At 36.7% G+C, this 14,983-nt stretch overlaps 1 protein-coding gene across 1 annotated transcript in view; it reads right to left on the reverse strand.

Annotated features, from left to right (window-relative positions):
* Positions 1-14,983, reverse strand: part of B3GLCT (beta 3-glucosyltransferase) — a 68,894-nt gene that overhangs the window by 30,223 nt on the left and 23,688 nt on the right. Inside the window, exon 5 of the mRNA XM_040583767.1 lies at positions 3,667-3,743. Coding sequence (XP_040439701.1) covers positions 3,667-3,743 — 77 coding nt within the window. The remainder of the gene's footprint in view (positions 1-3,666; positions 3,744-14,983) is intronic.

Genomic DNA, 14,983 nt, shown 5'->3' on the forward strand with positions numbered 1-14,983 from the left:
CTTAATGACAGGTTCTCTCACAGCTGTTTTGATACTGATCATCCCCAACCTAAAAGCCTTATTAGCTTTTCCAGTACAATGAAACTACACAGACTGAAGGGACTCCCCTACCTTCCTCAAAGCCAACGCTAATCTCAAAGCAGGATACCAGACTCCTTCAGAAATGTCTCATACCTTATTTCTCTACCGCTCCCAGCTTAATTCTTCCAACACTTAACAAAAAAAAAAAAGCCTTATTAATTCATGACACACAAAAAAAAAATCCCAGTCTTTACCTGTCTAGTTTCCTTTGCAGAGCTTTTACATTGATTAATTAAACAAATCATCTGAGGAGAGGGATAAGAAAATTAACACCCATAAACATCACATATTTCTTCCTCTACAGCACTGTCTACAGATAAAATTAGCAATGGAAATAAACAGCAGAAATTTAAGTCAGCAAAAATAAGCTGAAAAGGGCAATAGGATCATTTATATTTTAGGGAATGGTATTTGAGTAAAAAACAAAACAAAACTCACCAAAACCCAACACCAAACCCACCATCTAAGAACTACTTATGCTAGAACATGTGATACCTTCCTCTGTAGGTCATTTAATTACATGCTAGAAGCACCAGATGGTCACCAGGTGCTGAAATAGATGTCTTTTTCCATCTGGGACCAGTCGTTGTGCTGGCTTGGGCGGGATAGAGTTAATTTCCTCCACAGTAGCTGCTACCAGGCTATGTTTTGGATTTGTGCTGAAAACACTGTCGATAACACTGGGATGGTTTAGTTCCTGCTGAGCAGCGCTTACACAGCACCAAGGCCTTTTCTGCCTCTCACGCTGCCCCACCAGCGAGTGGGCTGGGGGTGCACAAGAGGTTGGGAGGGGACACAGCTGGGACAGCTGATCCAAACTAGCCAAAGTGATATTCCATACCATGTGACATGCTCAGCATATGAAGCTGGGGGAAGAAGGAAGGAGGGGACATTTGGAGTGATGGCGTTTGTCTTCCCAAGTAGCCGTTATGTGTGATGGAGCCCGGCTTTCCTGGAGGTGACTGAGCACTTGCCTGCCAATGGGAGGCCATGAATGGATTCTTTGTTTTGCTTTGCTTGTGCACACAGCTTTTGCTTTACCTATTAAACTGTCTTTATCTCAATTCCATGAGTTTTTTCACTTTTATCCTCCGATTCTCTTCTTCATCCCACCGTGGGGATGAACAGGCAAGCATCTGTGTGGGGCTGAGTTGCTGGCTGGGGTTAAACCATGACAGTCATCTTCCTATAACACCACCTTTCCTCTGTGTCTTGCAACAGTATTTGATTATTCACTGCTGTCTGCTTACGATACTTAATCTGCTAAACTATAATAGCCAGAAAAACTCATGATCCATTCATCCCTTTAGTTTATAAAAGCATATGCTTGTTGCCTGCTCAACACTGAAAGCTGAGCAAGTCTTTGCCATTCAAGCAAGCAAACAAGATACAATCAGCTGGGAAAGAAGCTTCCTAGCTGTTCCTTCTAAAACTTGCCAAACAAGTACAGAAAGGGCATCAGACACCCTCACGTTTTTACAAATGTATAGTACTCAATGCCTTGTGAAGACTGAAGGCTTTTCTCTCATGCTTTAGTGCTTGGCTAGAACTTCAGGAGATAAATACCTGGATTTACATGAAAGCAGGTGGATGAAGGGCAAGGAGAAAACACTAGAATGACCCCCACAAGAATTACTGCATCCTGTGAATACAGCACCTATAAGTTCACAAAAAGAATGATTTGTTCATCTAGCTATTGATGGACAAACAGAATTATTTTCAAGGCTAAGTATTTAAGTAAGGCCTGCAGAGAGTCTTAAGCAGACCTCACAGCATACACATTTGGAGTTCAGATTCCAAGGAGTCATTAGAGTTACTCTGGCAAAGATCCAGTTTTGGGGCAGTAATTTAAAAAAGGGGTTTCTTCTCAGCTTAAAGAACATGGTTACTGAGAAGAAATGCAGTGGGCCTTCTTGAGACAGTAAAGGTACTGCGTCATAAAACATCCGTTGATGTCTTACAATTACATCTTCTGAAATGAAGTATTTTGTCCAAGTTAACCTGTGCCCAAGAACTAAAAATTAAGAATTGTCATAACTGTTGAAGCCTCCTTAAAAATGTTAACAACTAAAGAACTGACAAAAGCCAGTCTTCTGAGAGCAGTTTTCTGACAAGAATGCATCATTTATATCACAATTCTGAGCATCATCAGCTGCTGCAGAATGGGCTGATCTCCCTTCTTCTTCTTCTGTCCGTTGAAAAAACTAAACAGTACAAGCCTCACAGCACTGATATACTTCTAAACTACTCCATGTCTTCATTCTGCCAAAAGTGGTAAGTGAAACAGCAGACACAAGGAAATTCATATCCCAGAACTCTCAAGATGGAAATCCTCTACTTATAATTCCTCTTCCAATTTCTGAAGAATTTTCTTCTGCTTTATCACACAAATGAGCATTTGTATTTTTGCTTTTGAGTTTTGCTATCTTGTAAGAGATGCATCTGTAAACCCTGTTACCAAGACATAAATAATTCAGAAGACGAACCACTAGGCCATTGAAACAGGAGCTAAGAAGGAAAAACAAAGATGATTGATAGTTGCAACATCATCTTCCAGTTTTTTCAATTTACTTTAATTCTCCTTTTGCTCCTTTTCACCGTTTACAAGTATTTCAAAGATAGCTACTATACAAGCATATTTTCATGTTCCTACACACACAGAAAGCAATAGAAAGCAGACAGAAAAGCATCCTGTCCTGCAACCACTCTGATATAAAAATCTCAAAACAAAAGAAAAACATCCTCTGGAGTAACTCAAATTATATTAGCTAAGTTAAACCTCAAGAGGCTCCAGAGCCTCTGGCATCATTTTCAAATGCAAGTTTTAGGCAAATGATAGCCTTCAGCACCACGTAGCTTAAGGACTTTCTGAAACAAGAATCATCGCTTCCTGATAGCTTGCGACATACTACTGTGTAAATGCAGCCTGTCTTCCTTGGAACCATCTGCATAAGCTAAGAAGAAAACATATTTGAGATCACCTATCTTTTCTGAACATACTAAAATGAAAACTGGACATACAAGCTTCTAAAAAGATGTTGAAAACTACACTTTTTCACTAGAGAGGCATACCACCTCTTAGAAACACTGTATGCAACAAAAGACAGAAATCCCAAAGAGGTATTATTAAAGATTTTTTTTAAAACTATTTATCCACCTCATTCAGCCAAGTAATCTGAGAGGTCAAAAGTTCTAAAATACCTCACACCTTACACTGTGAGAAGTGGGGACCAGACAGGAAAATACACATTTCAAAATGGTATTTCTTTTGACTAGTTTACTTCCTTAATGATTTTAAAACCCACAATCATTTGAAGAAGTTAACTGTTCAGTTATGTTATATTATTGCGTTCTTTAATTTAAAATAGGTTTTTTTGATTTAATTAAATTTAACAGAAAATTGCTTTGGAAAACCAAAAAAAAAAAAAAAGTAGTAAAGAAAGAAAGAAAGAGAAAAGGCAACGTTGCAACTCTCATTCAAAAACTTTACTTCTGAAAAAGAGAGATCTGAGTAATGAATATTTGAATATTTATATTCTTGGTTACAAAAAATTCTGCAAAAAAACTGGCATTCATCACACTTACTCTCTCATTAATGGTAATATTGTCCATGCACCTTCATGCCCGTCCATCTGATGAATAAGCAGAACCGTAGGTAATTCCTTTAAGAAAAATTAAAATATTTCCATTAAACTTGCATTATATGCGCTTTTTTTCCTAAACTAAACCAACTAATCTTAAAAAGTATTACTCTGGAATGATTACTTAGTTCTTCACTGTTTTTAACCAGCAAGTAGCCCGGCAGAATAGATGATACAGGATGGTACAAAAATGACGTAATGTGCAATTTAGGGAAAGTGCTTCTCCCAACCCGTAATTTCTTAACTCTCTATTAGATATAAAGCTAATACTCGCAAAGTTAAATGTTTTGTATAGGTTCTATGTAGTAAATTAAGCAACATATCATACTCACTTCTTTATGGTATCATAAAATCCCATACTGTAAAGAAAGACTTATAAATAATGTAGCATATTCTACAAAGGCTTCCATTGGACAATCATGTTACACAGAGCTTATGTGAGAATTCTCACACTTTACTTTGCTGAGTTCAGCTTTAACCTGTCACACTAACATCATAACAGAAACCCATGGGTTTATGCAAACATGAAAATGAGTTAGCATTTTTTCTTCCTGAAAAATCAAAGCAGCTTCCTACAAAGGAAAATATTTTCATAAATTTCTTTAGTTTTTTGTTACTTGAAATGTCTTCAGTGTGGCAGATCCTGATGTCTAGCAGACAAGCTATCATTCTAGGGTAGTTCCCAAGAAAACACCCTTCCAACATGGTCCTCTAATAAACCAAACTGCCTAATTTGCAATGCATGTAAAGAGTGTGTGAGAGAGATATATTCTGTACTACGTAGGCAGTAGCACTGTTTGCATGTGTGTGTGTGTGTGTGCACATCAGGCAACAGGGAGGCCAGCAGTCAACTACTGGATACACTAAGTGCCTAAAGCTACTGAGAGGATCCACAACGTGTGCACATGTGTGTGTGTGTGTGTGTATGTGCAGGAGCACCAGCAACCGGAATGGAACTGTGAGCCATACAGCAAGCCTCACCTGCCCACATGCTGGCAACTGCGGAGAATGGGCATGCAAGACTAGCAACTGCATAGATTGTCAAAGACCAGCTCTTGGAGGCATCCATACTGTAGAGATGTATATTTACATATACACATTCCCTGAAGAGGCTCTCATCCTGACCAGCCAGAAAAGTGAAACAATGTCAGGCCATTGAGCAGTTTGTGTTTGTGGGAGTGCTGTGGTTTCTGCATCAATCTACACGGATGACCATGCATATATATACATATATTGTGTGCACGTGTGCTTATTGGGAACACCTGCTCAGCCCCGCTACTGGCTGGACCTGCAGCAGCCTTGCCTCTGTCAGGCTAGCAGATTCAGCAGCTCCAACGAAAAACCATCTTGATCTGTCAAGGTCCTAATTCCTTTCCATTTACACCATGCATATGCCAAACATTTCTCTTTGATGAATGCTTCTCATGAATATAAGTCAATTCCATTAACATAAAAGTCACATTTAAACAAAACAAAAAAAAAATATATTATTTAAGAAAAGCTGCAAGATAAAGTTCACACTGCTTGCTGACTCTGTTAAGTTTAAATCCTTTTTAAAAGCAGCTAAGCACAGTACCTAGAAATACATAAAACCTCCAAACTTAATATGCTAAAGAAAACATCTTTACCACTTTAAAGAGTAACTGTGTCTCAGGAGTGTATTAACCCTATCAAAAATAATTATCTACTGTTTTAAAAATATGTATGCTATTGTCAATGACCCAAATGAAAAAGAAACTATACCAAAATTCTAACTTAAAACAGCATATTCACCTGCACCTAAAATATCAGTGGTTCTGATTTATAGTTCTATTTCAAGCCAAATCTACCAGACATGTTTCTGGTTAGTTTCAATTTATTGCAAAACCAAGAAGTCCAGAGGTTTTTAGTGGAAGTGGCAAATCTTTGTAACAGTATGCTCAACATCTGGTATTTCACTAAAACGTAACCACAGTAAAACCATAAAAATGTTTGTTTATGGGATTGCAGATAGGAAGACAAAAGGGCAAACCACTGTCTTTACAAGAACATTCATTTTTACAAGCACACAAATCCTGCAGTTATGCTAGTATTTGTATGTGGCCACATATTTCATGTACAAGAGGAGCCAGAGATAAAAGTAGTTAACATATTCAGTGTCTATATCATACTAAAGGCCAAAGTTGCAATCATTTTGTCCATGCAAGAGATATGAAGTAAATTACAGAATCTAAGTAGCTGTACCAAATACTCAAGTATTTCCACTTTAACACAAAAAAACTCCAACTCTTCCCTTTGTGAAGATCAAAGGAGTGATGATAAGGAAAATATACTCTTTCTTAAGATAAATCTGATACTTTTGCAACATGTCTTTTCTTTTTGACATTCTCATAACCACGCTCTACCCAACTTCCTCTAAAACATGAAAATACATGTCCTGTAAATATCTTCCCTTCCACTCATCTCTAATAATGCATCAATTCCAATTTGATGTTTAAAACACATTATACAGGTAAAACAGCCTCTTACAAAAATACAGGAGGATCTCTGTTGCTTTTCCTTTCTCATTTTATGTATTTTCACTCTGAACCTAGTGGAACGGGGCTACCCATTCATTTTATTTATCCTACCTTCAGTACAAGGACAGAAATGAGGTAAAATGTACCTGATGTCAGCTTTGGGGAGTGAAAGAGCACGTGCAGTCTAGCTTCCATGTATCTCATAAAACTCTCCTACAAATGCATCCCATACCTTGTTCTGTTTTGACTGGTTATTTTATCTTGAAACTATTGTTTCCACAGTTACAGAGCCAATATGCTTTCATGCATATTAACCCTTCACATATGACACATGTCAAATTAAATCTAAATAGATTAATCACTTTTGAAGACCAAGAAACTACCACCTTCCCCACATTCAGCTGACTAAAAGGCCAAAACCAAAAAATGTCATCACTTGTGATCTAGAAATATACTATAAGATATTTTTACCCCAAATACCACCTACTATATCAGCACAGTGAGAGCAGTGATACCTGCCACATTATAATTGCAAACTCTACACAAACAGAAAAACTACGTGTGAATAAAGGGGTTAGATCCACATCTTCAAACGACTTCGGCACACCCTTGTGCATACCTTTAAAATCACTTAGTACTATTTATACAAGTACAAAAATGCTAGTGACATGCTCAATTTTACAACAAATCAACAGCAGAAATGAAATCAAACTCTGGTTCTTGAATCTAAACATTAAAAGTCCTCTTCATTAACACATGAACAACCTTGGGGAAACAGCATATTCAATGAAGACAAAGATAATTCAGGATAAAAGAATTTTTAAGAAATAGAATTGCTAACCTGAAATGAATATCTGAAATTTTTTCATACTACATGCAACCTCATATTCATCTACCAAAGCCTCTATGAGAAATGCACAGTTTACAGAGAACAAACCTGTATGGTGTAAAGACAAAGGCTAAGATTTCAGAGACTACAAGGCCAAAATTGACCTCTGTAAGCACCCAGGAAGGCAGAGATCATCCCAAGATAAAACAGGATTTCCAGAGCCACAGCCAGGTCACATCCTCTAAGACCTGCCTTGCAGAGCTGCATTTGTTTTGTTTTCCTGCAGAATGGAGTCCACCAAATTTAATCTAAGCATAACTAAACCTTGCCCTAAGCATATGGTTTAGTGAGAACATGCGCTTAAGAACATAATCCAAACTGAATGTTGCTCACCACTATTTATTCTATGACCTATGTGACATAATATTGCAAGTACCACATATACACAGATGTGGAAATGCGGTAAAATGTAAAACATGACATTAATATGTTTATTATTGTATAACTGACTGACTTGATCACAGCAATCACCAAACTTATAAAACATTATAGAAAAATACAGTAGTGTATTGGAATCTGCTCTTAATAGGTCTAGTATATTGGTATCTGCAGGTGTCTTGCACATATCCCTGTGCTTTGTATAATAAACTGCCTAATGCAACCCAGGACTGGGAGACAGGAGTGGGGAATCTAAATCCTAGACACTGTTGTTGAATCACACAGCTCCCGAATTGGAAATATCTTCCTAGTTTTGCTCTACATGCTCTACAAGCACTTAACGTTTTCCCTACTTTATCTTCTTTTCAGAAATTAATCCTAAATTCAGAGCTAGTCTATCTATCTTCTTCTCAGCCCTCCCTTAGGAGGCTAAATAAGCCAAACTCTTCCTGTCATCTGACTACTCTGACAAAGTAAAGCTGTGGAATACACACTGAAGTCTCCCTACAGCTTTATTTTCATAAACATACCACTTCTGTAGACACCCTGAAGGATTTCTAAAATGACAAGAAGTAAGAGCAAGTCCCCTACGTCTACACCCAGTACGTCAATTTGCTAGGAATTGCCTGTCAAATACTACACTGTACACGACACCTTCTCCATATTCCAATGCTAAAATGTTGAAAACTACAATATACATTTCAAATATTTTCCATGTTTTAAAGACATAAGTATCAATATTTGTCAGAGCATCAAGTCCAAGAATCCAGAGCCAAACATTATTTCAGTATATCCCTTGAAATAAAACCCACAAATGATTTAAAGTACTATTTTACAATACATCTGTAACAAAAGTACTTTGTTTCTGTTTAATAAGTCAGTTATTTGGGAGCTTCTCCAAGATGGTCGTGACCTCTTCAACCTTCACTCTATTTCTCCCTTTAAGTTGTTTTCATAGAATCATATAATAGTTTGGGCTGGAAGGGACCTTTAAAGTTCACCTAGTCCAACCCCCCTGCAATAAGCAAGGACATCTTCAACTAAATCAGGTTGCTCAGAGCCTCGTCCAACCTGACCTTGTGCGTTTCCAGGGATGGGGCATCTACCACCTCCCTGGCCAATCTGTTCCAGTTTTTCACCACCCTCGTCATAAAAAATGTCTTCCTTGCATCCAGCCTGAATCTACCCTCTTTAGCTTTAAAACCATTACCCCTTATACTATCACAACAGACCCTGCTAAAGTTTGTCCTCATCTTTGTTATAAGACCCCTTTAAGTACTGAAAGGCCACAGTAAGGTTTTAAAAAACCCCATGTTGGTTGCAAAGCATAATATCAAATAAAAAGGCATTTTGTAGTCCTTCTGCTCCTCAGGAAGCCTGAAGTAATAAAGTATAATCTGCTATTTTCCATTAGAGAGAATCTCTACTTCTGTTCTACCCTCAGATGCCTGGTGATCATTTTAAAGAAGAAACGAATTTTTGTAATCTAGTACGTGCAGTTTCAAAGGGTTCAGGCGAAGGCCACAGCAGTACCCTGCTTTCATAAACCAAGAGCAAGATGCTGTTAAGTCTGTCATCAAATGATCTTACATTAAAGAAAAGATGGTAACATTTACTCAATCATGTGGAGGTAGAAACTGCAACTTAAGAAAATGATTTGAAGTATTCCTGACTAACTTCAGATAAGAGGAAAAAAAAAAAAAAAAAAAAAAAGAGTTCTAATGAAGAGGAAGTAAATTCCTTTTTCCTACTGTACATTATATTGAAATCCTCAGAACACAGCTTAGCTGACAGAAAATAGACTTGAATGTATAACCAAAGCACTGACTCCTCTGTGCTTGCACACTAGATTCAACAACTCTTTGCCTGGGAAAATAGCTACAGTACATATTTGTAAGTGAAGGGAATTTTTAAGGCAGTTAGCTGGTACAATAATCCTTATGCAATAACTTATTTAATCATCGAAAACAAGTCTTTCTACTACAATGTATTTCTGTCTCAAAAACCTGTAATTATCACTGATGTAACTTTTTCAAGTAGGAAAAATGCTGATAGCCACTCTTTTTATTTTACTGGGTTTTTCTTCAACAATGGTGGAAGTAAATTTCAGCATGCATATTACAGTGTTACCAATGCTAACTTGCTGCCTAGCCCTCCCACAATTAGAAAATCAGTAAAAGGTCCAGTTATCGAGAAAGAATTCATCTGTTGTCAGTAATAATCAGTGTTAATTTGGTTTGAATTATGTTTATGTGACACCACAAGATTTTCCTCAGCCACTAGTACAAACAACTGTCCTGCAGCAAAGTGCAAAGCAGACTTACATGCTTATGTTTTCCATTATCAGGAGCACAAAATGTGTCAACATCAACACAATTGCTTCCAATCTTGTAGATGAAAACCTGACTAGATCATGATTCCAGATGACCAGGACATGAGAAAACTCAAAGTACTATGTTGAAAATACACATATTTTTTCAAAATATACATTCATCAACAAATTAATAATGCGCCCCCCAATTAGTCAAAAAGCATAAACCACATCTAATTTCATCTCTTTTAATCTAGACTGGGCTACATGTTTCAAAGATCAAAATGAAGTCCAGAATCTTTGATTAGTGCTTGCTGATAGAGTTGTCAACTCCTGACTTTTCAAACTGAGCAATATAAAAAAATAATTCCATTCTTGTAATTATGGAGATGTGAATAACATTCAGTTGTATCAATTCATTTCAAAATTATTATCATAAATCTTAATACCTACAAAAAAAGACTTGATTACTAAATAAATTTCAAATCTAACCACAAGACTGAGACCTAGACCAAAAGCAGCTCCTACTGCTTCCTAACACAACCTCATATATCCAGTCTAGGTTAGTCCATTTTTGTGCATTTTTTCCTACTCACCACACCATCTTGCATCACGAGTGCACACATTTTGTTCCTTTGGGATGAAACTAAACCAAAGGATGTGCTGCAACTGCTAATGGACGTCCAGTCCATAGAACCAGGTCAGAACTAGTCCAAAGTAAAACTCTGAAACATTATGGAACATGAGCACTAGCACCTCAGCAACAACTGCACTGCTCTACACGTTTGCTCCTATTGCACTGCACTACTTGATAATGTAGAAACAGTTCAGATAAGCAGTATGGCACAGCTGCTGCTTTTCAGTTAACCAGGATTTAATAAAATAGTAATAAAAGTTACATGGAGTTTAAGTCAGTCTAATATTTAGTTTAAGCAGCAGTCTGAAATTTGAAAACTAAGACTTTAAATTTGCTAATTAAAAAGTTACAATTTTCATTAAGTAAAAGAATACTTAATCAGTATAAGAGTTCTCACCAATTTACTCTGCATTTAATTTTCTTTTTCCTCCCCTAGAATTCACTATCTTCCCTGTTCTGTTCTTTTGAGAGTTAGTGATCACCCACATCCTGAAGCAAGTCTTATTTTGTAACAAAACAAAAAAGATGTGGAAAAATCTGGAAAATTTTTGAGTGCTTATTATAATAAATGATTCCAGAGATAGGCATAATGAGCCAGTAGTCTAGAATGACAGCAATATATTGCCATTTGTTTGCTTATCACTTGTGTGGATAAAAAGCAGTGAGGAACACTGTCTTCACAGGTCCCAGTTTACAAGAATTCCTAATAAAAGCAATCATACAGAAGACAGAGATGTGGCATACAGTACCAGCTATTATTCTTGAAAGTAGGTATTAATGGTGAACCATAATAATTACGCTGCCAACTGATATGAATAACATTATTTAGAACATTTAAGATAGGATTTTATTACTGTGTCTGATAATAGTGTGCAAAGTGAGTTTTTACTTAAAAGCATAATCTTCCTCAGTCAAAATAAACACATAAAAACATTTCAACAACGAAATTAAGCCATATATGGGGTTCCCTTGACTCTTTTCTTATTAGCAAGCTGTCCTTTCAAAATCTATTAAGTCTTTTCTAACATTGGATGGTTTGTAAATTCCACGTGTCATACACACAAATGGACGACGGTTTACTTCTGTCTTGTGCTCTTCTCTCCCTTTAATCTATGGAAACAATAGAAGCTATTAACATTCAACTTTTTATAGCAATATCTATGGAAATTCTTAGCCTCACAGAAAGTTTTAAGTGTTTTTATTTCTTAGTAGATTTTTATATTCACAGACACGTAAGCCTGGAGCATCTTTCACTGACAGCAAGTTCAAGGCAGTCACCTCCCTAGTTAATGTGATACATGGGGCAGCAGGTCCCTCCCACCCTTAAAGTGGTGTAAAAGTAAACCTAAAATACATTTTTTCTAAGGAAGAAAGGAAGAAGAGAAGCATCCAGAACAGCAGAGCAGAAAGAAGCTTCCACAAGGCAATAAATATGGTAGATGTGTTTCAAGTATTAGTATAAATGCTCAGGATAACTTACAAGAGCAAAGAAACCTGTCAACAGGTATGGGTTTTAAGGGTTTAAATCTGATGATTTAGTAATTCTAGTCTCACATATACTTGAGAGCAGTGAATATGGCACTCTATTCAAAGATGGCTGAGAATTTTAACATAGCAGACAGCAGCCACAGTGGAAGAGGAAACTTTAAACCAATCTCTTATTCTTTACTATAAAGATAAACCTTAGTGAAATTGTCTTGTTCAAATCCTATTATGTATGCAGAGACTGCTGCAGAAGAGACTGAGAGGCACCTTCGCCTAAAGCACTTTAAACTTCCCAATTTCATGTATATATTTTGCAGTGAGATAAGAAGTCATCTCTGTGAGGTGACAGATCCTACTTTCTACAGAAATGTGGTTACCAGATATTTGACTGGGAAAAGCAGATATATAAAAACAGTATATGATGTGTGAGGCAGGGCTGAGAGGAGCCCATTCATCACTACTAAAACATTTAAAAGATCTTATTAGTGCAGAATTATCCAACTTCTACAAATTCCTTCAATTGTACTGAATATCTATTATGGGAAGATGATCATATTCACCTTCCAGCATTACAATGTAGGTAACTTTCACAGTTTTAATAGTCAATGGGCTAGACATCAATTTTGCTATTAATAGCCTAGTAATTGTCAGAAAGATTCTGGTACCTTTGCAGAATGAGAAGGAAGGGCGTATCAGAAAGTCAGAGAACAAACAAAAGAAAAAGGTAAGAGAACAGCTCAAAGAAAGTAAAGACAAAAAAAAGTCCTGCAAGATAACCCTGAAGAGATTCAAGACAACTCTGAAATACATTTTCAAAACTAAATAGTAATTTTGTACACTTTTCATGAAACACATTCAAAAGGTTTGATTTTCAGAACTTAGAGGCACCTCACCCTTCAACATATCAGAGTTCAGAAGCATCTCAGAAGCTGAGCACCCAAAAAGTGAGGTCCCAAAATAAGCAGGCAACATTTTAAAATGCAAATCCTAAAATAAATTAAGCATTATGAAGACAAACTATGGACTTAACAGGGAAAAAAAATTACCCAAGAACATGTTGATATCAGAAAAAGTATCACTTGTTAGCTTACATACATCAGAAAACAAACAAATGCCGATGTTAATACCGATAAGGAAGGGGAAATGTGAGCTTCATACACTAACCACTTAAATGCACACACCTACTACAAGGCAAGGCTTTTTTATACTGCAAGCTCTACTCACATAATAAAAGTGAAGTTTTATGGACAGATTTGTAAAATAAGCATAAATATGAAAGTTTTGGATGATGTTACAAATAGAAGTCAGACAAACAAAAGCAAAAAGGGAAGAGAAGAAAGGTTGGATAAAATCAAGGTCCAATGAAATTTAGAGGAATCTGGAATTGAGGGCATCTGAAATACTACATTAATCCATCACTTTGTCTTCTGTCTTTTTAACAAGAAACACAAATTATACAAGGCATAAGTATGCATGTTTTGGAGAAAATTCAACTAATATGGCAATTAGGTGTTCATCTTTTAAATGCAAAATATTGTTTAAAGTGGAGGGCAGGGGGAAGAAAAGGACAAAGAAATCTTGTTTCCAGAACTTTTTCTTCATAAACCAGAGATTATACAGGGCTTTTAGTAGTTACTGGTACTGCCATCTCACTCAAGCAATACAGACAGAAAAAAGCATCACAAAACACCACATACTGGGTACTGTGATACTTCAAAATTTTTGGACAAGGATTTGTGTGGTTTCAGAACATCACCAGTAACAGCTGGAACTTCTTCCTTCCTCTCTTTCACAGCAGTACCATGTTCCCCAATACTCAATTATTTTTGAGTCCATGAGGGACTCCCTGCAGGGACTTCACTTCTTTTGAGAAAGTAAGAGTGCCAGATGCTCCAGATACCCCACAAGCACCTCTGCCCTCACCACAGAGAAATGCAGGACTTGTCATCTCAACAAGATACCTTCACACAGTCTATTGGCAGTCACGTGCCAGATTCATCATTTTTCTGTGGCAGAGTCCTGCTGATCAGTCAAAGACTAGTAAGACCTGGGCCAAGTACAGTGGTGTACAAGATTAGTATCACAGATGTCATGCCAGTTTCTTCCCCAAAGCTCTGGTATAGACTGGCATCCAATGTTTGTTCTACAAAGAGGGAAAAACAATGGAAAGCTAATAGAGAAAGTATGCTAAAGAGCCTAAAAAAAGATAATAAATAAAGATAATAAAAAAAGAGATAAACTTTTACCTCTTAAGGAATAAACGTTTTAAGAACTATGGTGATAAGCACATTTAATGAGGCTACAGGATTTATTTGACATGACTAAATCCTTGCAGAAGAAAACTGTTGCTAAGAAGAAAACAGATGGCACACTAAAATTTTACAAAGAAAAAAACCCACTAGATCTAATAACACTGTGAAATAAAATAATTTCAAGTTACGCATAAAACATCCCTGTTCTAACTGAAAAAACAGGGTAGATCTTGATATTGTGGAAAACCTGCCATAAAGATCAACTGTTGTAGACATGGAGATGGAGGGGCAGGACAGAATGTAGCTCAATGCTTCCCTTAAATATCATCAGGTAAACAGTGTTAAAACTGCAAGATCTAAAATGAATCACCTGATTAGTGTCAGCTGGAAAACAGCTTCCATGTCATGGGAAGCTATTATAGGAGAGAGAGGAGGAAATAGGGTTTTCAGACTAGAATCTATAATTTGAGCAAGTAATCTGGAAGTTGAGGCAACAGATATATTATGGATTGCACTGCATTTATGGTAGTAGTTTTGAAAGGTCTCAAGCAATTACGTCTATGAATATTTTGTCTGAATATACAGATCAGTTTAAAGACAACCCAGACGCAGTGAATGAGCAATCCTTCCACTAAATTTGATAACCACAACATTATGAAAATGCATGTGAGCATTGCAGTAAGGGAACAGTTCAGACCTACTCCAGGAACCGTTGGGAATTTTTAGCTATAGAGCTTGTTGTTGATCAGGAAGAGGAATGTATGCCTATTCATTCATGAAATACATCTAACATGGAATAAAGTAAGGAAAG

The sequence above is a fragment of the Falco naumanni genome, chromosome 2 (genome assembly GCF_017639655.2).
Source record: "Falco naumanni isolate bFalNau1 chromosome 2, bFalNau1.pat, whole genome shotgun sequence".
Lineage (NCBI taxonomy): Eukaryota > Metazoa > Chordata > Aves > Falconiformes > Falconidae > Falco > Falco naumanni.